Here is a 26813-nt window from a genome sequence, read left to right on the forward strand (position 1 = left end):
GCACTCAGAGGCCAACAAGACTGCTCACCGTGAAGGCGCGCAAGCGTGAAAGTCTGACAGAAAACTCTTCGGTATTAAACAGGAGACGTCTCTGGGACAAACTCCAGGCTGAACCGGTGACCCAAAGATCTTATGTAAACAATATTATTGGAAAACGATCCAAATGCACAGTGGGAAACCTGGCCTCGCTGCAGAGCAGAGCAGCTTCAAGGAAGCAAGTTTGGATGTTTCAGGAACAGCAGCTTTGGGGCGTGGATTCTTTGGGGCAAGTCTCCGTTTTATGGCCGATGCATTAGGAAGTAATCCAAGAACAATAAATTTGGGTTCAGGAGCTCCTAATCTGAAGGGAGAAATCCCCTTCCCCAAACCCATCTGGCTGCTGGGCCAAGGAATATTTGGGTGCTTTCAGTCCTCCCCCACCGCTCAGCTGTCTCCAACCTGGGGCCCTGTGACTGTGTGGATGGCACTGTCCAAACTTTCTAGCCAGCAGGATGGTGGGGAAAAGCCCCGTCTGGGTTAAACCCTGGGAGAAACGCGGCTGGCAGCAGCTGCAACGCTTCACGTGTTCCAAGCCAGCCACCTTCTGCATTTGGGTTCCTAGCTGCAGAATACCCAACGGCCGGCTGGCTGGGATGCCGGGAGCCGTAGTTATTCCCACCTCCACTGAGTGCTCCCGGTTGGAAGGAGGCCGTCCCGCCGTCCCGCCACCCCATCCCTAGCCCTCTCAACATCCATCCATTTACCAACAAAATGCAGCAAAATGCCGTTCATTCCACAGTTTTCTCTTTTCAAAAGGACTTGGAACCAGTACAAAGGGAAGCAATACAACAGGGAATTTCTAAAACGCAACCTTTCCCCATCCCCAGGATTGTTTGCTTTGCTTTACCCTTGCCCAGTCTTCCTGCTACCACCAACAAACCCAGTTCGATCCCGCCCCAGCCAGATGGTCCTCTCTCAAGGTGGCGAGACCAATGGGGGCTCCATCTGGCGAGGAGGTAGGGGGCGAGGTCCTTCTCGTGATCTTCCGGAGTCCGGCACATTTTCACTGTCTTCTCCTCCCCCAGAAGCTGACCTGCTGGCTGTTGCCAACCTCTCACACCTCTGGATTTCATCTTGAGATGCTCCTGCCTGCCGGCTTCTCCATCCTCCCGTCTGGCTGCACTGCCAGGGCCAGTTCCAGCCAGCACCACCAGGGCATTGGGCTCCGCTGGCACCTCCGGCCACTGCTGCGTCAGGTTCCCGGTTTCAGTGACGACTCGGCCACCCCGCTGTTGACCCTCCGGAGGCTGCCCAGCTGCTCCAGTGTGGCCGAAAGCGGGTGAGTCAGGCTGACCTGGGCATTGCTGAACGAGGCCACCCTGCCGCTGCCCCCAATCTGGATGTTGACGGTGGTGGAGTAGCTGGCCTTCTGAGGAGCCTTCTCAGGGAACCGAGCTGTGTCCAGGCTTGTGGGGGGTCCCTGTTTGGGGCAGTGCTCCCCCACCTCAGGCTGCAGTCTCTGGGGGCCTGGCCACCCCTCTTGGCTGACGTATTTCGAGCACAGGTCCGGCACGTTGGGCCACCTGATGCTGCCTAGTTCGTGGGAGTGGGGGGCACTCCTGGACGAGGTCTCGGAGCCATTGTGGGGGCCACCTGATGATTCCTGGTCCTCATTTGGGGCTGGCCCTTCGGATGGCCTGCTGCTGGGGAGGAGGCCCCTCTGGGCCCTCAAGCAGGATGCGGGAGAGGGGAAGCCTGGTGTCCGGAGCTCAGGGTGTGCCACGGGGGCAGGGGGCTGCCTCTGCAGGTGGACCCCCAGAGGTGTGAAGGTGCAGGGCTGGGCTCCTCCTGGAGGGGGCGAGCACATCCTGGGCCCCACGGGGGACTGCACTCGAGAGCTGGGCGCTGAAGCAGAGGAGAAGGGGGGACAGCGCTCGAGAGCCGGGGCTCCCGACAAGGAGGCCCTGCGTGGGGAAGGGGAGTGGGGCCCGGGACTGATGCACTGAGAGCAGGAGGAGGGGGATGCCGCCTCCAGCCTTCCCAGGTTTCGGTGGCGCCTGGGCGCTGCCTTGGGGAGTGAAGCCAGTGGGTTGGCTGGCAGCCTGGGCCCCTGCGGGTCCTCAGGGGGAGGGGCGCCATTTCGCTTGGCCAAGCTCTGGGTGATGCAGGAGGCGGCGAGGTACCTGGAAATGGCAGCGGCACTGGAAGAGAGGCACCGGCGGACCGGTGAGGAGGGAAGAAACTTGGGGAGTGGCACACTCGGGCACTGCCCCGCGATGCAGGCCGGAGACTCCACCCTGGCCGGGAAATCAGAGGTGGCGGCAGAGGGGGGCTCCTGGGTCCGGGCACCCAGAGTGGAGGGCAACCCCTCTGTGCAGGAGTCCAGTGGCAGGGGCTGGGTGGCCTTGGTGGGTTCAGAAGCAGCAGGACAATTTGGGGCGCCCCAGTGGGGATCCCCGGCTGATGCTCCAGAGGCCTCCCGGCTGCACCCCGCTGGCTCTTGGTCTGAGAAAGCAGGGGAACTGCTTCTCTCCTTGGTGCCTGGGTGGGAGCAGCCCCTGCCCTGTGCCAGGGTCGGTGTCCCCTCCAGTGGGTAGAAAGCAGAGCGGCCGGGCATCCTGGCCTTCGGTTCCTCAGCGGGCTTGGAAGAGGGGGAAGTGTTTTCTGCCTCGTGGTCACTGAGACGCCACTGCGGCTGGAGGGCAGGGCGGGCCTGCCCTGTTCCCACTGAGACCTCGGGGTGCAGCCTCGGCTGCGAAGGCTGACCGCCCCCCTCCCTCTTCTGGCCGGGCTCGGGAGGATGTGGTGCTTCGTGGGCGCCCCGCCCTCCATGCTCTGCCTCAGGCGTCAATTGAGAGGAGGAGGGAAGACCCCTCTCTGGGCTGGGGGCCACAGTGGACAAAGGGTTCCCGGGGCACCCTGTCAACACGGGACCCCTGGGGCATCCTGCACCGTCTTTTTTCCCTGTGGCAGCCACTGGCGTCTCCTCTCCCCCCGAGGGGACCCCCAGGGAAGGGGGCAGAGGGTGCTGCAATTCTTGCTGCAGCGGGGCCAGGATCTCTGGAGAAAGAAGCCGGAAGGGCCTGTCGCTGCGCAGCACAAAGGCAGTTTCCCGAGTGGCGGCAACAAGCGGCGTGTTTTCCTGGATGCCGACCACGTCCTGGAGCGGCTCATGGATGAGGACGTGCCCATAGATTTGGGGCTCACCTGTGGGGGGAGAGAGGTGGGAGGCAAGATGAGATGCCCGGCTTCCTACAGGGAAGACCAACAATTGCAGGGCTTTGAAACTGTTTAACCCAGGATTCATCCCCTTCTGGGGTGGCTCGTTAAATGGTGGAGGGAATGGAGGAAGGGGACCCCGGTCTGTTTGTGGCGGCTAACGCCATGCTGATGTGCTGAAGAATATTGGGAAAGCGGCACCCACTCTCAAACAGGAGGCATTCCCGTTTAATAAAATGCAGACTGTTTCCTACGTCCTTCTGGAGCCAAAAAAGGCAGCTCTCTTGTGGGCTGGGTAATATAATAGATGGAAAACACCAGGGCACTGATAGAACATCCTCTCTAATTAGCTCCTGGCTGGCTCTAATGGGAGCAGGGCAAGGGAAATCTATACCAAATCTAATAAATAATAATGGTAATGATAAAAAATCAGCTGGATGGAACCCGCCGAGGCGGTGTTGGCCAGCCTGGCCAACAAGCCCGCGGAAAGGCGCCTCTCCCATCCAGAGTCTGGGATCTCTTTGAGGGGCCTTGGGGGACCCAAACAGGTCCAAACAGCGCCCCACAACAGCGGGGTGTCTGAGATGGGGAAGTCTTGTGCCCAGGAGCGTGGGCGTTGTTTTGTCTGCTGGGAGATGGCCAGAGCAAGGGCAGAGCTGGTGCACAGACACTGAGCCAAGGGGAATGGCGGAGGTGCAAGAAGGCAGGGGAGAGGCGTTCTTGGAGCGTGGGACCCAGGATCAGGCTAGCTTAGACTGAAATAACAGGATTTTGAGCCAACTGCTAGATATCCCCTCCACTTCACAGTCTGCAGTAACAGACTTGCCGTTTCCCCCCGTTTTTAAACGATGATCTTTTGCATTCCAGCCCGTCTCTTCGCATGCACAGACTTTCTTTGCATCTTCCCCATAACGAATTACAGTTGCTCAAGAGCCATTGCTACAATGCAAGCCATCGCCTTGCCTTCTCAGACGCACAGGCGCCCCAGCTGCAGACCCTGGAAATGCAAATCCCCCCGTGAAGGCTCTTCTGAAAGGTCACTGTGCTCGTTTGCAAGCAGCTTTCAGATATGTGCCCCTTTTTCCCCACATCATTCTGGTGAGTCTGAGGGGGGAAGGAGGACACTAATGCTGTTGGATGGTGGGGCTTGCCCAGGTCTGAGATGGGCACGGTGCCTTGCGCGACGGCAGCTATTGTGCCAGTCCGCCCAGTTCAGTGTGTTGGGTAAACCCAGCCCTAGAAATATTCTGCCTGGCTGGGCGCCTCGGGAGGGCAGGGCAGACGCTCCACCAGGGTGGGCAGGGCTCACTCACACGGGGGGATGCTTCCTCCTTGCCAGCTCTCCTGCAGGACAACCTGGCTCCTGCCCAGGGCCATCGGGTGGGCACCCTGGGGCCTCTCCAAGCCCCACTTCTGGGATTTCAGCCGGCTGATCTTCTCACTATACATCTTCGCCAAAGCTTGCACTTTGCTGAGGATCCGCTCCGAGTTTTCCAGCAGGCAGGGCTCCCCGTTGCCCTGATAAAGGTCCATGGAGGGGAGGAAGGCCGCAGAGGCGGGGGCAGCCTCCTTCACCCCCCTGTCCCTCGGCAGCCCAGGGGGGACGCCCCCACCTGCATCCCTGCCAGGACCTCGGGGAGGGTCCTCCAGGTCCGAGTCCTCCACGATGCAGAGGGGCTCTGCGCACGTGGGCCTTTCGGGGGGGGAGGAGAAGGCTCTCTGACCCGCGCCCTGGCCCCCCTTCCTTGGGGGGTCCCTGGTGCTCCGCTCCTTCTCCTGCCAAGCCCTCCGGATCTCTGCGCACGATAGGAAGCCGGGCTCAGCAGGATCCTCCTCCAACCCGTTCTTCTGCTCCCGCGGCTTCCTCTCTCTCCCCAAAGCCTTGTGGGGGGCATTGGAGGGGATGCCCCCGGGCTGGGGCTGCCCCTTCTCTGCCTCCTGCCCCTGAGCCTCAGGGGTCCCGGGCTGCGCAGGGAATCGGCCCCCGTCCAAATGGTTTTGCTCGATCCTTGTGGGTGGCCGACTCCGCGTGGAGTTGTTGGGGATGGAAAGGTGTTGGCTGTTGCAGGATGGGCCCCAGCTCACCTGGCTGGGTGGGGGGCGGAGCCTTCTGAGCTGGGCTCCTCCCTCTCCCTCCCCTGGAGCCTCCTTCTGCTTTGAGATGCTGTTGAACCGCAGGACGGATTCTCGCACCACCCCAGCAGGAACAGGGGGGCCCCCCTCCTCCTCAGCAGCCCCTGGCCCCTTCTTGCCCCTGTCCACGTTTTCGTGGTAGCTCTGGACCTTCTCCAGCAGAAGCCAGTCATCCCTGGTCAGGGAGGGGTCCACCTTGGCTCTCTCCTCCACCCTGCCGCGGCCCCCTGGTGAGGCTGGGAGGCACGAGGACGGCTGGCTGGGCAGGCCGGGGGCCCAGCTTTCTTCCCAGGCTGCCCCCTGCCCCGTGCAGGCAGAGCTGCCGGGCTCCCCCGAGGTGAGATCTTCCAGGACGTGCAGCGGAGATGTACCAGCCGACTCCTGCGGCTGCTGCGGGTCCTCCTCTTCGGAAGAGTCGCTGCCAAAGGGGTGAGGGAGCATGGGGAGCAGCTGTTCTTGGAGGGGGCTCCCTTGGGGAGGGAGAGGGGGGGCGTCCTCCTGGAAGACCCCGTTCTCCTCCTCCTCCTCTGCTTTCTCCTCCAGTTCTTCTAAGGCATCGTTGGGCGAGAGCTGGTCCTGAAGGAAGGGAAGAGGGTGGAGATAGACTTAACGCAGCCCGAGAACACTGTGGACCTCCAGGCCCTCTCTGGGGTGACTTCATGCAAGCTTTTACTTCAGTGCCGCCACCCCTGATCTTTCCCTCCCCTGGGGGCTTAGACTCCCACCACCTGTACGTCCCCACAGGCGGAGAGACACGGGTCAGCGACCCCGTCCAGCCCCTTGGAGGGCATCAGATTGGGCCAGGTGGCCATCCTTGAGTAAGCCTCTTCATCAACAGGGCAACCAGGAGTCTTGGAGGACAGCCAGTTGCCCATGGTCAGCCCTTGACTTCATTAAGGGAATGCAACAGGGGAGTGTTTCTGACCATACACAGAATGCCTTCCCCTCTCCCCTGAGCTGGCCTCCTTGCGCTTCCTCAACGTTTGACGCTGGAAGCCGCATCCTGTGGGGTTCCTCTGAGGGTCGCCCTCTCTTATGTGCCGCAACAGGCTTCAAGTAGGGTGAGCGCCACGGGGCCGAATCACCTCCCCAAACCCACCATGGACACTGGGGGCCACTGAACGGCACACTCAGCAGTGTATTTTTAGGGGGTTGGTTGTGAGGCCCCCCTGTGCCTTCTCCCCAGGAGCTCAAGGCAACCCTCGACAGCATGCACACACCCCTTTTCCTCTACCCCAAAGGACCCTGAGAGAGAGTGGGGGGCTCCCAGCCCTACTGCACCAGGACCCCCTTGTTCTTAGCCCAACGCCTCCATGGCTACCCCGGCCGGCAGCTGTTGGAGTTTTAGCTAGCTCTCTGCTGCAAAACCATCCGCGCCCGCGCTCACTGAAAGGGCCTTGTGGCCGTGAGTTCCACAAGCTCTGTGGGAAAAGGGAAAGACCTCCCTTGCCCCTTGCCTCTCTGAATCCCCCTTTCTTCCACCAGACTGGAAACGTGCCTGTCTGCCACCGCCGGCCGAGATACCTGCAGAGCCAAGCTGGGGGCTCCCGAGCCGTTTTCTCCCCACAGCCTCCCTTCCCTCCCAGCTTCCGCGTCCAGGCCCCGCTGGCTAAGCAGCTCCAGGATCTCCTCGGTGATGGAGAGGTTGGTGGTGAGGGGCTCTTGCGCCAGAGAGAAGTCCTCGGCCTCCTCTGCTTCCGGATCAGAGCGCTCAGCTTCCTCCCCCGGCTTGGCGGAGGCCAGCGTGTGGGGGCTGCCGGAGGAGTGGAGGGTCTCGCTGGCGGGGAAGAGGTCCCCCTCGCTGTCCGCATGCTGCAAAGGAGGAGGGTTGTGTGACAAGGGCCATCGGCGTTGGTCAAAACACACTGTGGGCAGCTGAGCCCACATCCCCTGGGGGGCATCCAGCTGGGAGGTGTGAGCTACGTTTGACACTGGCCTCCTTTTAGGACCCATCTTACCTTTGCGTAATATTGCACTGCAAAATAATTCAGTGCCCTGGGCAATAATCCGTGCCACTCTTAGGTTCAACCGTACCATTCAAGCAAATTTAGGTTCAGTAACATCTCAGGAGGAGATAACCTCAGGAGGTTAACACTGATATTTTTTTCCTTATTTCCAAAAATTTAACTCAGCCTTTCTCAACCTTTTGACCCTGGAGGAACCCTTGAAATATTTTTCAGGCTTCAGGGAACCCCTGCACATTCAGGCTCAAAGATAGGCCAGCAGTCACACAATTATTCTATTCGGTTCATATGTAGGTTTGTATATATGCATTAACCGTGTCCTTAAACTGAAAATAACAAAACTTGCCATTTTAATGTGAAGTTGACCAAATCTGAAACAATTTCTTAAATAAATCGTGATCTCCCAGGGAACCCCTGGTGACCTCTCGCGGAACCCGAGGGTGCCCCAGAAGCCTGGCTGAGAAACCCTGGTTTAAGTTATCTAAGAAGTTAACAACCTCTGGCTTATACTGTACAAATACCACTGTGCCCAGCTAATATCTGTATTCTGTAATGTATTGCCTGCCTCTTATAACACAATAAAATAACTATTCCTTGGGGGGGAACCATAATAAGAGAAGGGCAACTTATTAGGTATTTATAGCCTTGTTCTCCTACTATGTTCTGGCTGCCCAGCAGTCTGCAGATGTCAAGGCCTTTAAAAGGATGAGGCTAAATTTCAGATCTGTATCACAAGGCGACATCTGCTATTCTTCTCCCAAGATGGACACAGATGAGAGGACTTCATGGGGAAGGTTTTGCTGACCCAATTAAGTCGATGCAATCAGGATTCCCTGCATTCTCTCATAGCCATTTCTCACGCCGCATCTTCTAGCTCAGTGTTTCTCAACCTCGGCCCCTTTAAGACGTGTGGACTTCAACTCCCAGGATTCCTCAGCCAGCATGGCTGGGAGTTGAAGTCCACACGTCTTAAAGGGGCCGAGGTTGAGAAACACTGAGCTGGCTGGTTTGAGCCACTGAATTCAGAACTAAATCCAGATATTAAGTTGCCACCACTCTTCGCTAGAACTTCAACAACTCCTCTGTGGAATGGCAAGGCTTCTATATTCTATTGTCACCATGCTTTTTTAAAAAGGATGTGCCTTTTGTTATCCAGTTTGCCTTTCTATTCCCTGATAGAAACCAACTTCTGGAGGGCCCCCTTCTTAGGACAGAACGGAGGAAAGGAAAAGGAATCTCTTCCTATAAGGAATTTCCTCCGCAGGAACAGCCAAAGATCACATCTGGGGAACTCACCTTTAATCTGGCCGCATCTGGAAAGGTCCCAGCAGGTGAAGATGAGGGCAGGGGAGAAAAGAAAAGAAAAAACTCTAATCAGAGGCATTTTTTTTTCCGTGGGAAATTCACAGGATCAGTCAGATCAGGGAAATCATTGCATCAACCCATTGCAGCAATGCAACTGTGGCAGATGTTTTTATGGACTGGAGCCAATTCCACTGAGTTACTGCACCATATACCAAGTGTTTATACCCCCCTGAAAAATCAGGGTAGCGCTCCAGAGTTGCGGTCAACGAAGTGACACGTTCTTCGTCTCAGAGGATTTTTTTAAAAAATGAAACAAGACCACCAAGGTCCAGAGGTGGGGTCCTTGCTCTTTCCCTGCAAGGAAGAGCCCATCCTGTTTTTCTAGGAAGCCCCAGGCCGTTCAAGGGAAGGGGCGGTTCCCAGGACAGGCCTGTTTCTTTTGGCCTCATCTAGCCAAGGCTTCGGAGATATGCCCAAACTTTTTACAAAATTAGATGAGAGGACACTGTTCAGACAGCAAAGCTGCCCCCCTCCCCCCCACCAAGATATGCCACTTCCCTGACTCCCTGTTCATTGGAGCAAAGGACTTCCACCGAGCACTTCGCTCTTATTTCAGCAATGGAAGGTGCAAACGCTGGGCTGCTTGGAAGGTCTGGGGTCCCAGGGACTCCTCACAGGGCAGGACACCCAGCCAGGGTTGCAGCAGGCGCCAAGCCACAGACAAGCCGACAGGTGCCTGCCCTGCCCTAGGTTTTCTTACCTGAAGGTGGCCGGAGGTGGAAAGAAAGCCATCCTCTAAAGGGAATCCTGCCGTGATCTACAAGGCACCACGCAAGATGCCGACCACGGGGGAACCCAACTGCAAATCCCCCCGCAACTGAACACCCAGAGCAGAGAGAAAAAGGACTTACTCGCTGGATGAAATATGGCCTGGGATTCCTTGGCTGGTTCTGCAAAGTGGGAACAGAGGGAGAAACATTAAGTTAGATCTAAGTTTGCATGGAAGGAGGGGGAGAGATCAGGAAGATTCATTTTATAATAGAACAAAATCTTTCTCAGTTGTTAAGGCTAGACGGGCTAGATGGGGGAAAAATGGGTATTATGCCTCTCTAAGCCAATCAACAGGTGCTCTAGCTGGGTTGGTTTAGATTTCAGGTTCTGCTGAATTCTTTGCAAAGCACCAGCTGGATATCAGCAAGGAATCCTGTGAAAGCTAGTTCCAAAATTACAACTCATGGACAGACCCCCCACACTCACCAGCACTGATGATGTGACCTAGCTGGATAACGAAATGTCTAAGCAAACAACCATGCTCTGAGAGTGCCAAGGATGCCAAGCCTAGGACTATATATTCAGTTCACGATTTAAGTGATGAAATCATGAATTCTAAATTGTGCAATTATAAATTCTGTTTAATCACTGGTATTTTGTTTCCCAGCCACTACATCTTTTCTCATTTTCTTCTTTTTTCTTCTATGTAGTCATTTATTCTTTAAATGTTTTAAAGTAAATAAAAATTTTAAAATATTTTTTTTAAAGTAAGGAATCCTGTGAAATAATGAAAGTCTACACATGCTGACACCAACCTAGAACTTCATTTTTTTCGCATTTGAGGCTGACATGGTTCTGCCTATGGAATCAAGTGGCTGAAGATTTTAGCAACAGGTTTATTTTACTGCTGGCTTCTCTCTTTCAAAGGACTTTTGCATCAGAGAAGGGACCATTATGTTGAAAAGGAGGACGGGAATGGGCAAGAATTAATAATGAACAATGTTCTTTGTCAAGATAATGGGCTGCAGCAGGGTGGGCAACCTTGTGGGAAGGGAGCGAGGGACACATTCGGTGGAGGCAGGACAGACGCGATACATCAATTTAATTTTAATTATCTTTCCATTAATTAATTATTGTTTAATTAAGTACCTCCCAGGCATTTCCTCCTGTTGTCACATTCAACCAAAAATTTAGCAGCTGCTAAATTTAGTGTGCACATACACACATGTGCGTGCGTACACGCACACACACCAGGCTACAAGGTCTGCTAGAACCAAGTGAAGCTTTTGAGTCATTGTCAGTATTCCAGGATTTGGCTCCGAGCAAGAGGGCTGGCTAAGCATAGTTAAGGCTTTCGATCCCATGCTGGGCTCAGCCCAGGAGAAAAGGCCTTCTGATGATCTCTGTGAGTGGGATCGCTGAAGAGGCAATTTTGAGAAACACCCCCCTATGCCAGGATGCCCTAGAAGGTCATTCCAGAAACACCAGGCTGATGCTAGCCGGGTCAGGGCAGGACTGCGGCTTCCTCTCTTAAGCTCACCCCGGAAGCCTTATGCAACTGACCAGCTGCCCCAGCTAGGCTATGAGACCATTTGGGGCAGAAAAGGGCTTCTGGAACATGGACCTGGAGGGTGAGCATCTTGTGGCCTGCTGGCGCCCCCTGGTGTCCTCCTGCGGGACATGTGTCATGCTTTGGGACCTGCTTGTCTGGGGATGCTGGGGATGCCTGCCCTGCACAGCCACACCTCTTTCTCCAGGTAACTCACCTGACTGCCTGCGGCCACGGCGATAAGAGCCACTTTTCTCTAGCAGTAAAATGGGGCAGCTTCGCCGGACTCTCTCTGGACTATACATGGATTCCGGGGGCTCTGAAACACAAAATCCGAGTCAAATCCTGCCTGGAACTTGGTTGGCCGACCAGCCTCCATGGGGATGATCCACCCAGGCAAGCAACATTTGCCTCAAGGTTTTTATGCCCATTATAATTTTCTTCCCACCAGTAAAAAACAAAGGGATGGGGTGGGAGAAAGACGATAAGGTGATGTGAGTCAAACATCAGATTTTAAGCCTATCCTAGATTAGGCCCAATGCCCAGAAGGGTTAAGAGGCTGTTTTTCACAATCAGCAATCAGATTCCTCTAGGCCAGTGTTGCTCAACCTTAGCAAGTCTAAGATAAGTGGACTACAGCTCCCAGAATTCCCCAGCCAGCATAGCTGGCTAGGGAATTCTGGGAGCTGTAGTCCACCCATCTTAGAGTTGCTAAGGTTGAGCAACACTGCTGTAGGTCAATTGGCATCATGTACCAGGACTACAATTCCCAGCCTTCCTAGCCAACAGGGCTGAAGAGAATTCTGGGAGTTGTGGTCCACGCCCTTTCTGAATGCAGGAGGCTGATTTGGGGCCTCCTCTTTGGCTGGTCCTCTTAGCAATGAGAGACTGAAAAAATTGCCTCCAAATGTAGAGGCTTCTTCAGTGTCCGTTCTTAGACCAGGCCTTCAACCTCTCTCCTGTGGTGCCTCTGAGGAGCCCTCTGACCACCAGGTCGATCAATGAATTCTTGACCATGCCGGGAGAAGGAGAGCTCCTGCGGAGACGCTGGTCCAAGGCACCAGTCCGTCCTCACCTGACTGCCGCCTACTGCGAATGCAGACCCTGGACTCATCCAGCTGAGGAGAAGGCAGCGGCCTCTTGGGGGACTCAGGGCTGAGGAGGACATCGGGGGAGCCTGGGGAGAGCAGGGAGCCCCGTCACCTGGGATGTGAGTGGCCAAAGGCTTGACCTCACACCCAAGAACAGACAGCTTGAGCCACGTTCTGAAAAGGGGGTCAGAGGCTGGTGAACCCCCAGAATCTTACCCTGGAAGCTGTTCTCCAAGAGGACCTGCTTTGCCTGGAAAGAGAAACAAAGGGAGATGATCTGGAGCAGGAAAGGGGAACAGTTTGGGTTCCTGCCTGCTCCAAAACCGCTCTGGAGGACGACTCCTCACCCGGCCCCGAAGGACTGTGGGCTGCCTGCTTCTGGCTCCGGGTAGGGAGGACTGGGATCTTCCGCTAAGCACAGGCAGAGCGTGTTGGGGAGTCTCTCACCCTCCCGACCTGCTAGAAGGGGAAGCCGTCCAGTGGGGCTGCACCGCAGCCCACGGGAAGCGCCAGATTATCCGGATTGCTGTTTTGGCGCTGGGCAGGTTTGAAAGTGGGGAGGGGAGCTGGAGGCCTCCCAGAGGCAAAGGGCCCTCCCTCCCGCTTGGAGCCCACCCAAAACCGCGCTGAAATTGCAGCGGCGCCGTCTGGTGGGAAGGGCTGCTTCACCAACAAGCCGTGGTTAATACACCCCAGCTCAGTATCGTGTTGACTTCAGCTCTAACGTGACTAGGGCTGAAGGTAGGTAGCAGCTGAACCAGCGTGTCTGTAATTGGTCTCCGGGCGAACCTCTGGTTAGCTTGGATTTTCTGTCTCCCTCTGAACAAACAGATTGCTGAGAATAAGGCATCTTCTACAAATCATTTTATCCTCCCCATCCATCCTTTATCTACTTCATGGAAGGGCAACATCTACATCAGTGTTTTTCAATCTTGGCAACTTTAAGATGGGTGGACTTCAACTCCCAGAATTCCCCAGCCAGCATCCTGGCTGGGGAATTCTGGGAGTTGAAGTCCACCCATCTTAAAGTTGCCAGTTTTGAAAAACACTGATCTACACGCTTTCCCTCAGCATCAAGAACCCACTTCCCAAGTTCAGAAAAATCCCCCCCATTACCTTCTGTGGAATGGATGCTGGGTGATTCTCCACAATCAAGCGTTTCAGGTAATGGATCCAGAGTCGCTTTTCTTCCTGGTTCCTCACCTGCAGCAGCAGAGGAAAAATGGGGTTGGGAGCATTTCTGCAGCCCAAGAACCCGGAAAGATCTAGTGCAGCCAACTGGCAATCAAACACATTTCGAATATTGAGCGAATGGAAGCAATCGGGACGGCCCTTTTGCCCCCTTCTCCTTTTCCTCTCGTTTGGCCGTGCCAGCTGGGGAGTAACCGTGCGTGCCCCACTAAAATCCTTACTATGACTCAAGTCTTGCTGGGGCAGCGTAACCTCCTGCCGGGGCAAGGGGAGACTTGTCTCCTGTTGCTGTCCAGGTGGGATTCTCCTTAAGGGAGATGAGCCTATTTTGAGAATGTCGCTTGGCATTCTTACTCCAGAGTTTATAGGGACCTACCAATGACTGGTATGAATCGATTGACAGGCCACGGACGGGCCATGGTTCTGTGGCAGTTTTAGCTGGAAAAATGGATTGCAAAAGGTTGAAGTAAAACCGTTTAAGGCACAGGCTCGGGGCAAGATCATGGTTAACACTGTGGGATTGAGGGGCAACCCAGTGGCTGCCTGGGACCTGTAGCTGCAAATGAGGAAACATCTGGATTTTCCCCATCCTCTGGTTTCCCAGGAAGAGATGCATTCTAAGCCCATTTCCAAGAGATCCGAGGACAGAGCCTTCCCCCGGTTCCTTCCCGCAGGGCAACCGTCCCCTAAAGGTTCACAGCATTCAAAATGCTTCCGAGGAAGCAGCTGCAGGAGCTTGGCGCCTCACCTGGACCGTGTGTTGCTGTTTCGGGATGGAGAGATCAGAGATTTTGAAGCTCAGCAGGTCCTTGGTATTCTCCTGCAGTGCCAGGTTGCAGCACTGTGAAGCCAGAGGGGAAGGTCACTGGAAAGGCAGCATCTCCTCATGTGGGGAGGGGCTGCCCTGGAAATGTTCCTGGGACACCCCGAAAATCTAACACAGTGTTTCTCAATCCCAGCAACTTTTAGCTGTGTGAACTTCAACTTCCAGAATTCCCCAGCCAGCATGTGTGGACTTTATCTCCCAGAACTCCCCAGTCAGCATGGCTGGCTGGGGAATTCTGGGAGGTGAAATCCACATAGCTTAAAGTTGCTGAGGCTGAGAAACACTGATCTAACCACTCCCAATCCTCCTCCTGCCCCAGTTCCCTGGTCCTCCTTACAAAGATGTGGCTCTTGTAGACGAAGGCCTCCCCGCGCCGCTTGGCTATCAGCAGGACCTTGCTGAGAAGGAAGAAGACCCTCTCCTTGCGGGCTCGCGGCACCCGGAACTGGCCCTCCAAGATCAGCTCCCCAAACGCCTCCAGCTGCGGACCGGTCCAGCCCACCAGCAGCCCCTGGATCTCCTAGAAGGGAGGAGGAGGAGGGGTTTCAGCTTACGGAAAGGCAAGTCTCCCTTGGGTCAGACTGGATCACAGGGGACTTCCTGGATCTGGCCAGTTGCCCTTTTGGCACCCAGACAGAAGTTTTTGACAGCGTCTTCTCCTGGGCCTCCCCCCAACCCTCCCATTCCTTGTTTCCACCCTCCATCACCAGGTCTGACCCTCCTTGGATCGGCCAAGCATGGCCAAGAGCATGCCTCATAGCCAGGGAAAGGGCGTGCGTCTGTGGCATGCACTCGGTGTGCGTGCATGTGAAAAAAGTAACCCTAACCTTTTATACGAGCATCGGCAACCCTTTCCCTCCTAGAAAAGGAGGAATGCCAACAGCAGTGCCCGAAGGACTCCGTGAAGAATTCTCGGGGCACTTGGCAGGCAGTCCCCACCCTGTCCAAGCCAAACTGGATTCTGGCTGGTCAGTGCCAGTGCGGATGGCCGGGCTTCGTCCTGAGATTTGCATTCTTGAGTTTTCAGCGGGCTTATTTATTTTTATTGAGGGTTTTTAAAAGGCTTTAGCTACGACTTGGAGGAAGAGGTTTTGGGTTTCACCCGCTTTGGGGATGAGCAGCATACAGACCCAGCAAGTCCATGAATTGCTCCCACCTCTCCGCCAGGCGTTCTGGGCATTAGGTGTGGTGCGCCGGCATCCTCCCCTGGGCCGTGGGCAGACTGGCCGAAATGGCCCCCCAGAGCTTGCTCTCCCAGGTCCCAAAGGATGAATCCTTTCCCGGCACCAGGAAGGGCCCGTACCTGCAGCCGGGTGGCGTGCTCTTGCTTCCGCTTCATGTCATTGATGTACCAAGCCACCGCTGTCATGGTGATGCTAGCCTCTTCCACCGAGTCGTAGCCAGGGCTGTCCTTGTCGTAATGCTTGGCTAGTTCCTGGGTGAAGAAAGCAAGTTTTGTGGGGAAAGAGTGGTCAGAGACCAGGGGAGTTCATTCTGCAGGAATCTGAGAAACAACTCAAAAATTATAGATCGTTCTCTAGATAAGAGAATCCACGCTGCAGGTGTGGCACAAATCCATACATAACCTTAAGGTTCAGGAATGGCTTCCGGTCAGAGTTAAATTCTGCATCCGATTTACCTTTTATACAGGATGTTATTCTTGACACAGAAACGTACTGCCACACTTTAATAAACCATTCCCCCAAAGAGGGAAACAAAGAATCTTTCCAAGACTTGTTAGCTGCATTGAGAGCTTTGGAAGTGGAAAAGCTGATAAAGTATTTGAAAAAAATACATATAGCATGCATACATCTACAGTACGATACAGGGGACTGGCCAAGCTTTCCCTCCCCTTTTCTCGCCATCTTTCCCCAGATGAGGGCTGCATTGCCCTGCCCGGAGCCACAAGGCGGCACCACTGACCTGCAGTAGCAGATGGTACTTCAGAATTCGCTGGACCGGCTTGAGAAGGTAAGTCTCCAGCGGGAGCGAGTGGGACAGCGTGGCCTGCCTCTCCCGGAAGAATCTGGCCAGCGCGTCATCCTCCATGCACTGCCGAAGCATCAAGACAGAGCTTGCATTGGGAGAGGAGGGGAGGAAGAGGAGAGACAGAGATTTAAAACACTCACGTGCATGGGCACACACACCCATACCCAGTGGGGCAAGCAGGAGCGGGGTGTGGGAATGTGATTTGGGGGCAGGCGAGAGAGAAAGGCATACAATTTTGCTCTCTGCCCCCCAGGACCTTCAATTTTGTTTCAGCTTTCAGTGTGCCAAGGGAAAAATGAAACTTTCTTGTCTTCAGGAGCAGAAAGAAGAAGAAAAACCTGCAGAGGCAGATGCAGAAGTGGCCTTTTGGATTCTGCTGGATGGCTGACTGGCACAGAATGCAGGACGAGGACCCAGCCCCCCTGCCAGAAAGCCCCTTCTTGGCATTGGTTTCTGCCCACTCACCAAAACGGGCAACCTCCTACTAGACCTTCAAGGGCTGGAGAAGGGCATTCTCTTGTTTTCCATAGGAATGGAGATGGTTTTATTTTGCATTTCTCTCCCACCTTTTAAATGCTTTTTAAAAACAGTTTTGGAGTCCTTGGTGCTCTCTGAGCCTGGTTGTTTTCTTGCAGACATTTCATTGCCCGACTAGGCAACATCTTCAGTGCTTCACCGAAGATGCTGCCTGTTGCCTAGTCAGGCAATGAAACGTCTGCAAGAAAACAACCAGGCTCAGAGAGCACCAAGGACTCCACAGTTCAACCCTGAGCTACAAATATTCACTTCGATTGGTAAAACAGTTTTAACTTATTTTTACTATTGCCCATCAATCAACCTCTTCGAGATGCAGTTTTGCAGGGAGCATGGTAGATATCTAGGAAACAACTCCAGGAGTGGCAGAGCCTGCCAAGCGAGGGGCAGAGCCACCGCCCTGTAGGGGAATAGTGGATGGGGAAAAACAGATCCAGGTTGGGCTGAAAACCACCTGGTGAGGGAAGAGGTTCATGCCTCCTTGATTTGTACAGGAATTTGTACTTACTTGGGGTAGTTCATGCAGTACAAAGTATAGATATCAAATTCTTCACTCTGCAAAAATTAATTGAACATCATTAAAGGACCCTGCAGTGTGCATGGGGAATGTGATTTCTCCGGCTACTATTAGGAAGGCCATGTTTACAGAACATGCCTCTTCTCAAGTCTTCAGCACCCTCCATGGCCAAGCAAGAGTTTTGCCCCAGAAGTGCGCCGGGAGAGAGTGGCTGGATCTTTTCCTCCCCCAACCAAGTTTAATTCCGTGAAATACAGGGGCCAGCCTCCATTGGCACGGGACCAACTCTCTGGTCAGTCTCTGAGCAGAGGACGGGCTCTGCCCTTTTACTGGCCTGTCCGCAAAGCCAAGAGGACATCTGCGGGGCTGCCCCAGAAGTGGAGGAAGAGATTAGTTCAGATGGGGACACCGATTGATCTGGGGAGTCCCAGGACGGTCTAAATCAGTGTGTCTCAACCTCAGCAACTTTAAGCCGGGTGGACTTCACCTCCTAGAATTCCCCAGCCAGCCATGCCATGGCTGGGGAATTCTGGGAGTTGAAGTCCACCCGGCTTAAAGTTGCTGAGGTTGAGACACCCTGGTCTAAGTGATTACAGGTGGGATGAAACCACATGCAACAGCAGCAGCAGCAGCAGGAGTCAGGCACTCACCCTTTGCACAAAGCAGTCCGCAACTGCATGGGCACTGGTGTTCCGCTCCAGATCTTCCAGCAGCTCACTGCCCCGAGGGAGAAAGGCATTGGAAAGAGGGGATAAAGGAGGACATTTCAACAGGTGGCAGCTTCCCCCCCACCCTGCTTTCCTGAAGGAACTTTGTTTCTTTGAGCCCATGCACTGCCAATTTGTCACAGACGGCCAGCAGAGTGTTAGTGAATTCTTTGCAAACGCAAAAGGGTGATGATCACACTCAGAGGCAGGGCCAAGGGCAGCAAGTGGTTTCTTGCAAGTGGGGTGGGCCTCTGGACTAAAGAATTGGTGGGAAGGGGGCTTCGGAGGAGAGGACTCTCCAGGCAGCTCACTCCTCCCACTTTCCCTGCATATTCCATCAGTGCCCCCCCACCAAGTTTGCTAAGCTGCAAAACTATCCCAGATGGGAAACCAGACGGGTTGATGGAGCTCTTGGCAATGGGCCAGTTTCTAAAAGGCAAAAAAGCAGCAGGGGGCCTAGGAAAGAAGAGAGGGGCTAGGGGCGAACTAAAAATAAACAAAGCAGGTGGCGCTTAGCCAAAAGGTCTTGTTGGGGAACAGCGTTTCTGCACCTTTAGTGTCCCAGAGATCTTCCTTACGTGGAGGGAAGGTGGAGAGACAGGAAGAGAGAGATGCATTGTAAAAAACGGAGCCATGCAAAACCAATATTCTCCTGGAATTCAGTTTCAAGGTGATGCACCCAATTTAAAACAGAAGGGGCCCCATTTCAGCTCTGGCCAGTGGCTAATTCAAGCTAACAAATATTTCCCTCCTCACGTGAGCATTGCTTGCAGGGAATTAGGAGGAAAAGGTCCGTAAACCAGAGGAATCAGTCCCTCCCCTGTCCATGTTTACAGCTCTTAGACAATCTGCAAAGCGCCGTACCACACGGGGAGGCGGGTCTGCAGGAAAGAGGGCTTCCAGGCTCAAGAGATCTGCAGTTGTGGACCTCGCCTGAGCAACGTCAGCTGCTGGGCTGTCCTTAGGAGCACACCATCGTGAACCCTGAGTATAATGTGCAGTATGTGTGGGGGGAGTGGGGCAGAAGGACTCAGGGCATGCTCAGAGGCACTCTTCGCAGGTTCTAGTTCTCAGCCTCAGCACTCGCAGCAGGATTGGGCTGAAGCACCGGGTCACGGAAATGGCACCACAAAGAGAGAAACCTGACAAGACCTGCCAGGTCTAAGCAGATGTCCCCCCCCATCCTGTTCTCTATTGCTCCTCCCTTCATATGGCAGCCTGAAATTAGCAAATACAGAGGGAGACCCCCATTTTGGATAGGTGGTCTGTCTCCCCCCCTCCGGCTCACCTGAGTCTGGAGCCAAGGCCCCTTTCCTGCCAAAAAATGCTGCTCTAACCCCCTGTTCTTCCTGGCCTCCAACTTCTCCACCCCCACCCCAAGCTCCCCTTCCTCAGCCCCCCAATCCCCAAGTCCTGCTCAAATTACAGGCTCAGCGAATTCCAAGCTTACAAACATTTCCTTGTCAAGACCCCCCCCAGCGATTCTCTCCTGGTTAACCACTGCAAAAACAGATCACGGATCAGACTGAGCCTGCTGGGAAAACGAACTCGGGGGCAAAACACCTGGAGGGGGGGAATTGCATCTCCTGGGCCCAATTTGATCTGTGGATTTTTTTTTCCTAAAGGAGGGTGCCGTTTCAGAGTCTGGTATCGGACAGTTTCGAATCTGGGGTGTATTTCAATGAACCAGGTGGGGAAAGGAAGGTGCTGGGAATCAGCAAGGCAGGAAGATTGGCCAAGAGGAAATAAAATGCACAGTCTCCAGTTGGGGAGTCTTGGTTCAGCACTGCTCCCCAGCTTTGGAAATAAAGATTGTTCAGGTGGAAAACTCAGGTGCCAGATGGAGCATCCACAGTAGGAGATAAAGATGCCTAGAGATAGAATATTAGGGCTAACGGTCCATTAATTGGACATTAACTCCTCTAACAGAGGAGGTGAGAAGTATGTTTATTATTCTTATGAGATATGGAATTGAAGGGTGGTGGATAATTAATACAGGACTGGTTCACGAATGCCATCCACCTGATGTTCCTTCAATACCTTTCAGCATTTGCATCTAACCAAGGTTCAAACCTGCCCTGGCAAACTGGATTTTCGGCCTATGGTGGCACCTCCATCTCCTCGCCAGCCAGCCCAAGAGTGAGACAGGCTTAAGTCCTCCTGAGCTGCATCGGGGTCAAAACAATGTTTTCCTCCTGGTTCTGACATTGTTCAAGGTCAGATGCAAAGGGTGGACCATCTGATAGGCTTTGCCATCCCTGTTCTTGGAGGAAAGGGGCAGGGGACTGGCCATGTCTGCCAAGAGAGTTGAGAGGGATATGTGCCAGGGGTTTTCTGCCAACTTAAGGATGGTGCAGAGCCCTTTAGCACTTTGAAAGTGAGGAAACGCCTTCAGGAACTCTAGAAGCAGCTGGATACAGTCCAACCAACGTTATCTAGCACAGCAGACCCCCTACTTCTGCAGCAGATGGGCAAAACGTGGGCAGTTTTTTGCCAACTCTCCCCAGAGATCCTAGGAATCAAAACAAGGACTTTCTGAATGGAAATCCCTGGGCTAGAAAACACCTCTGCGGGAGAGAAGAAGTTGGCAATTCTGGAAGGGGCTTTCCAATGTCTTCAAATGCAACTTAAGATGCCACACAAAAATGAGCTATTCCACTTTGGCCCCTCTTTGTGGATAAAACAGGCTCAAAGGTGGGACCTGGGCTCCTGTGCTTCAAGCAAAGCTGGCATCAGAGGCTTCTGGCATGCAAAGTCTCCTATTTCCATGCTTCTTACAACTCCAGTGCTTCCTTCTGAATCTTTCTGGCAGGGAAATTATTTCTCTTCTTGGCCACAGCGCCCTGTCAATTCCCATCTTCTGCTTCAGGTGACTCAAGACCACAAATACTTCTAATAAAAGCTTTATGATTACTATTACTATTATAAACATGTCCGTCTTTTCCACGTCCCAGAAATGTCTTGGCGCTGGTCCTAAGCCAACTCACAAGGTCATAAATCCCAGGGAATTTATTAGGTCGACTTACTTGAGATCAGATTTTATTAGACGTGATTTTAAATATTTACACCCGGCCCTTCGTTTCTGAATTCCTAGCTGTTCACAATGAATTAAAACCAGAGGAAAGTCATCAGGGCCACAAGCAAAAGCAACAGGAAAAGAAGAGCAGTTGCCAGCTGTCACAAATGGGATCCTAGCGGGACGTGGCGGGGGGGAGGTCTGCCCGGCATTCAGAGGAAAGTGAGGTTGGGGCCAGACCCTGGAAGATCACCATTAACATCCTGCACTACTCTGGACCCAGAGACTGGCGGCTCCCCCCCACCCAGCCCGAGCAAAGAGATGCCCCGTCTCACCTGTTGAACTCATAAATATCCTCAATGTTGCAGAACAAAGCACCAACTTGTTCCGGTTTGAGAGATACTTGTCCGCAGTCAATAATGCAGCCCAAGTAATCCTGTGCAGGAGGAAAAGAGGGGTGGGGGAGAATACCTCCCCATTAAGATATAGCAGCCAACCCCCCGCCCCCGCCCTTCTGCCCTCTGCCAGGTCACGTGACGCCAAGGGCCAGGGGGCTGACCCCATTCCGTCAGGCTGCCTGGGTGGGTGCTGGGAGAGAAGGGGGGCAGACCCACAGGCTGGGTTGCAGGAAGGGGCTGGGGCTGGGGGCGGCTGCTGTGGGATCACTTGCCTTTGGGCTTAGTTGGGAGGGCAAAGCCACCACACCCCGCCCCCATGGTTTGGAAACCACACGCTGCAGTAGGGTGTGACGTGTGAAGCCAGCTGTTCCAGGCCCACCCGCCCAGCCACCCCAGCACAGCCCTAACACTGGTGGGGAGCAGCCATGAATCAAGCCAGGCAGGATGGGTGGGAGGACCCCATCATATAAAAGGCGGTTAATTACAAGGCCAAGCTGGCTGGGGATGATGGTGCAGGACTGAAATGTGACTAAAGATCAGCCAGTGGGATCCATGGAACGGAGCCACTATAGCTACATAGAGCTTCCCTGCTCAATGGCAGTCTACCTCTGGGTGCCAGTTGTTGGCAGGGGAGGTCATCTGCTTGGGCTCTGCTGAAAACTGGGTCAAATGCACTTTTGCTATTCTGATCCAGCAGAGTGCTTGCGCTCCAACACACACACTAAACCCACAGGGTAGCTTGGTTGGCAAGGATCTGCGTGTAAGAAGTTAGGACCGCCACCCGCGAAGATGCAGCAATTTGCCCTGGAACAGCATGGCTTTCGTAAGCCATTCCCTCTCCCCTGGCCTGGCCCACCTCACAGGGCTGTTGCAAGGACAGAGAGAGGCATACGCCACTTTAGATTCTTGCAAACAAGAAGGGGCACTAATCAAATCACTTTGCAGATTTGAGATTGGAGATGGCGGCTCGCCTGAAGCGGAGTGGGAAAAGTCATGTGTAAACGGAGCAGGCGCAACACGCTCAGGGAGGCTGGGCAGGGATGGCCGGAAACTGGCCTGTCTGGGCACGTATCTTAGGAAAGCTGCAGAAATGCCCTCCCCAGAAAAACAGACCCGGCCCGCTGGGCTCTCTCCCTCCTCCCCACCTCTGAGAGGTCCCTCTGGAGATGAAAGAATTCCAGGAATTCCAACAGCAAGGAAAGGCAGAGGCTGGGGAGGCCAGCAGGAAAAAGGATAGCAAAGCACCCTCTTGCTGATCGCTTCCGCCCTCAGGGACGGCAAAGTTAGACGGACCGTTGTAAATACAGGTCCCCGGTTTAAGAACGAGCTCCACTCCCAAGGCTGTCCTTAAGTCGAGTTTGTATGTAAGCCGGAACAGATATTTAGCCTCGGTTAGTCAAAGGTGTGTCTTGGTATATAGTATATATTTCACCTTTCTATGCATATAGAACACTTAAGAAACACTTCCAAATACACTAAAACATCTTAAACTTAATAATACACAAAGTAGTATTGTGCATTTAGCCCAAAACATTGTACTTAACTCAAATTTTTAATACAATAGTCTTTATGGCAGTGTGTTCTTAACTAGGAGTCATCTGTAAATCAGGATGTACTTAAACCAGGGACCTGCTGTACACTTTGCTGCATGGGGCAGGCGGGGGGGGGAATGCAGTGGGAAAAGCTGGACCTAGGGGCCCAGCGGCAACCTCTTCTCCAAACACCCACAGTAGGGTGTCAAAACACCAGCGCACGGTGGAGGAACACGCATGGACGTCTGCCCAGGAAAGGAAGGGAGGACTCCGTGCCCAGAAAATTGCCCCCCACAGAGAAGCAGTGTCTGCCCAGTCCAGGGGTCAAACTTTAAAGCAGTGTTTCTCCACCTAGGTAACTTTAAGATGAATCCTCCTCCCTACCCTTCTCGCTATCCATGGAATATTAACATGGGGGAGCCATTTTCCAATTGGTGGGGCTGCAGGACTGGTGCCCCTGCAGTTACGGCCTCCCTGTTCCCCCCAACGTGGGCGGGGAAAAAAAGTCTCTGCACAGAAACAAGGTGGTTCAAGGTGGTGTGAACTGAGTTACCGAAAGTCCACGGACCTTTTCGTTTTTAAAAAACATGAACCCCCAGGCGGGTGAGAAAAGGCACGTGGCTGGGCTGAAGAGGTCAGCGTGATGGATTGGAAGAGGCCATCCAAGAGTAGGTATTCAGAGGACCGAGCCACGGCCAGCTGTTTGGGAGGTCAGCCACGGAAAGCTGCAACTCACAGCTGGAGGACGGGAAACACCTGCCCAACCTTCCCAAGGATTAGAAGGCATAGCCAGCCGGTGAATGTTTGGATCAGTGTTTCTCAACCGTGGGAAATTTAAGAGGTGTGGACTTCAACTTCCAGAATTCCCCAGCCAGCCATGCTGCCTGGGGAATTCTGGGAGTTGAAATCCACACCTCTTAAATTTCCCGCGGTTGAGAAACACTGGTTTGGCTGTTGCAGCAGGCCGAAAAGCAAGCGTGGACTTTAAGCCTGGGCCTGGGCAGCATGTGAACTAGACTTATTTTACTGCAGAAGCTTCGCCCCTGCCCTCCTGACGCGGAAAAGGGTTCCCTTTCCGAGATGGGCATTTAGGCAAAGGCAGGCTTTTGAGCGCAAGCCTGCTGCTCTCATGGGAAGCCACAGGCCGCGGTGCAAAGAAACGCATGGCGGACCAGGTGCGCGTCTTGGTCGGCCCCCAAGGCAAGTTCCCCTTTCTTTTGGCTTAAGCTACCTCGCAGGGCTATGGTGGAGAGATGTAAGAGGGGGGAGAAGCGTGGAGAATGCGCAGCGCAGACAAAGCTGGCCTGTCTTCTCTGGACCAGTGCACCCTCCCCAGGGATTGAGGCCCCGCAGCCAGTCCCGGACAGGATGTGGCTGCTTTTCAGAGCGCAGCCCAGAGGGAGAGAGGGCAGGCTGCGCGTCTGTGTGCTCCAAAGCGCCTTTTGTGGATCGCATCGAAGCGCCCCTCCATGCCCCGCCTCGCCCCCCTACCTCCACGATGCTCCTGAGGTCCCGGACGTAAGCCTGCTCGGTCTCCACAATCTCCAGCACCACCCGGTCCAGGTGGGAAAGCTTGATCCGGCGCTCTTTGGCCCGGCCGCAGCACGGCTGCCCGTCGCCCGGGCTGTCGGCCAGCCGGTCCAGCAGGGCGACGGGGGTCAGGTCCAGGCTGATGTCGCTGCCGTTTTGCTGAGAGTAAGGCGGGGGGCAGCCCCCCAGCCCGACGCTGCTGCTGAAGGCGCTGGAGCCGTCCTGCAAGGAGGCCGAAGACGCCGAAGAGCTGAGGCTGACCGGGCGGTCGCTGTCCGAACACACCGTGTTCACAGAGGTGCAGCTGCCCAAAATGGGGTCGGACGCCATCTTGGTCCCGATTCCAGCCAGCGAGGAGGTGGAGGAGGGCCTGGGGGCTGCTGAGAGGGGAGGGGAAGCCAACAGGTTCTGCAGCCGCTTCCCCAGCTTGTGCCCAACGGGACCCCAGCGCTCGGGGGCACAGGTGAGGGGCGCCCTCAGAGGTGGGGGAGGGTGGCTGGCCGCCCCCCCGCCCCGGCCCCGTTTGCTCTTAAAAAAAATAAAAAGCGGCTTCCCGCCTCTTCACATCCTTTTGTGGTTTTTTTCTCACCTTTTGAAGCTGTGGTTTCTCTCGCAAGGCATCCTGGGAGGAGCAGCGTGCAAAGAAAGGACCCCCCCACCCGGCACCTTCGCTGCTCTCCCCCTCCCTCCCGCCCTCCCGTCAAAGCCTTGCAGTGGGGGGGGGAGGAGAGCAAGGTTTGCACCGCCACAATAGCTGGCGATGCACAAATGCTGGAAACCAAAGGGGTCCTCTTCCCACTGGGGCACCCAGGTATTATCCTCCCACTTTTCCAGGTGTCTGTGTGAACGGGGGGACTAACCTGTGTTGCCTCTTTCCTTGGAGCTGCCCCTGCGGGCTCCTTCGGGCATGGTGAAGCGGGGGGGCCTTGGGCGCTTGTCCTGAGGGGGAGACAGTTACCAATGTGTTGCTCCGCTTGCAAGGCGCGCGCACACAGACTCACACACAGGCAGCGACCCTCGTTATAATCGGAGTTCTCTCGGCAGCGTGCAACAAAGGAGCATCCCACGGCCCCGACCCCAACGAAATGCAAGGCGGTGCAAAAGCCACACCGGCAACGCCATTCAGCAGGACGTGAAAAAGGGTCACGCTCCAGATCCCGTCAGAGCTCTCTAGGAAAACCAGGACTCTGCCCAGAAATGAAGGGGCCTCCCTTGGCCAAACCCTCCCCCTTTTCCTGGGTGGGGGGCTCAGATGAGGGCCCCGAGATCCAGGAAGGGAGGGAGGAAGGAAGGAAGGAGGGGGCACAAATTGTTTCTTCTTGATGGGTGCTCCCCTCTCCCCCAGCAGCCTCCCCACAATCCCCAAAACATGGCCCTGGGGTCCCCTGCCCAGAGCCTCTTTGCCTTCTTTGCTCCTGAGCCCCAACCCAGCCCAGAAAGCCCCCCCATTCAGTTGCAGCTGCTTCTGCACATCTGCAGCACCAACAGATCTTGGTGGGCGCAGCCTTCCTTCCCCGCCGGGGGTCCTGTGGGCTGCAGCTGGGAAGGGCCCACCCTGGTTAAGGCACCAAGCTAGAAACTGGGAGACGGAGAGTTCTAGTCCCGCCTTGGGCATGAAAGCCAGCTGGGTGACCTTGGGCCTCTCTCAGCCCAACCCGCCTCACAAGGTTGTTGTTGTGGGGAAAATAGGAGGAGGAAGGAGTATTAGGAGTGTTCCCCACCTTGAGTTTTTTATAAAAATAATAAAGGTGGGGTACAAAATCTAAAAAAAAAGTCTTCTTCGATTCCTTGTCCTCTTTCTTCTCAGGTAACAACGTGCCCTCCATGCTGAGAACTGGTTACTTCTCTCTCCCAACCAACCCTGGACAGTGCAGAAGCACCTGTCCTTCACATTTGGAGAAAGCAAACTTTTTTCCAGAAAAGTTTCTAGTCCTCATGGCTAGAGCCAGAGCTACGTTTGAGAGTGCCTCAGCAAAGAAGCTAACCAGACCCATCCCTGGGCCAGTTGCCACCTTCTATCCTGGGATCCATCAGGAAGAACCCCAAAGCCCCTCAGTCCCGCTGAGAAACACGGCGCAGGCAGGCTGCAACAATATGAAATAAAATGAAAGCTAATCCAGAGCAAGAGAACAAGGGCCCGTACTGTTGAAACACGCAATTCATCTGTGCGGTCGCCAGCGACTCCGAACCCCCATCTGGGATGGGCAGCAGGGCTCCTGGTGCAAGTCCCTGGCTCTACCTCCCTTCCACCAGGCTGCTGTCCCCTCCCAGTGATGCCCGACTAAGCTCCTTCCCAACACAGAAGGCGAGTTTCTGCATTTTTTATCAGACGCTTTCCTGCTCTTCCTCATGGTAGCACGCGCAGCATTTGTCTCCAATTTTCCCCAAAACAGCCACTTGCAGAGTAGGCTGGGGTGGGAGATAGAAAGTGGCCCACTGCTTTGACTGCTGAAGGCAGAAGGGACCGTCCCTGATTTCTCCCAGTTGCAAGCTTGACCCTTCAAAGCAATGTTTCTCCACCTTGGCAACCTGAAGACGAGTGGACTTCAACTCCCAGAATTC

General features: G+C 54.6%; 1 protein-coding gene across 1 annotated transcript; it reads right to left on the reverse strand.

The window, feature by feature from the left end:
* Window positions 1-766: 766 nt before the first annotated feature.
* Window positions 767-25219, reverse strand: PLEKHG2 (pleckstrin homology and RhoGEF domain containing G2). The gene is made up of 18 exons (XM_063312493.1): window positions 25112-25219; window positions 24213-24631; window positions 21127-21227; window positions 17719-17785; window positions 17060-17106; window positions 15952-16102; window positions 15332-15463; window positions 14366-14548; window positions 13951-14043; window positions 13128-13214; window positions 12228-12261; window positions 11996-12097; window positions 11138-11239; window positions 9512-9550; window positions 8592-8608; window positions 6856-7143; window positions 4512-5907; window positions 767-3186 (listed from the first exon to the last, which is right to left on the reverse strand). Exons 1-18 carry the CDS (start codon window positions 25158-25160, stop codon window positions 1232-1234), a joined length of 5262 nt encoding a protein of 1753 aa, XP_063168563.1. The 5' UTR covers window positions 25161-25219; the 3' UTR covers window positions 767-1231.
* Window positions 25220-26813: the final 1594 nt, after the last annotated feature.

Source organism: Candoia aspera, chromosome 10 (assembly GCF_035149785.1).
Source record: "Candoia aspera isolate rCanAsp1 chromosome 10, rCanAsp1.hap2, whole genome shotgun sequence".
Taxonomy (NCBI): Eukaryota; Metazoa; Chordata; class Lepidosauria; order Squamata; family Boidae; genus Candoia; species Candoia aspera.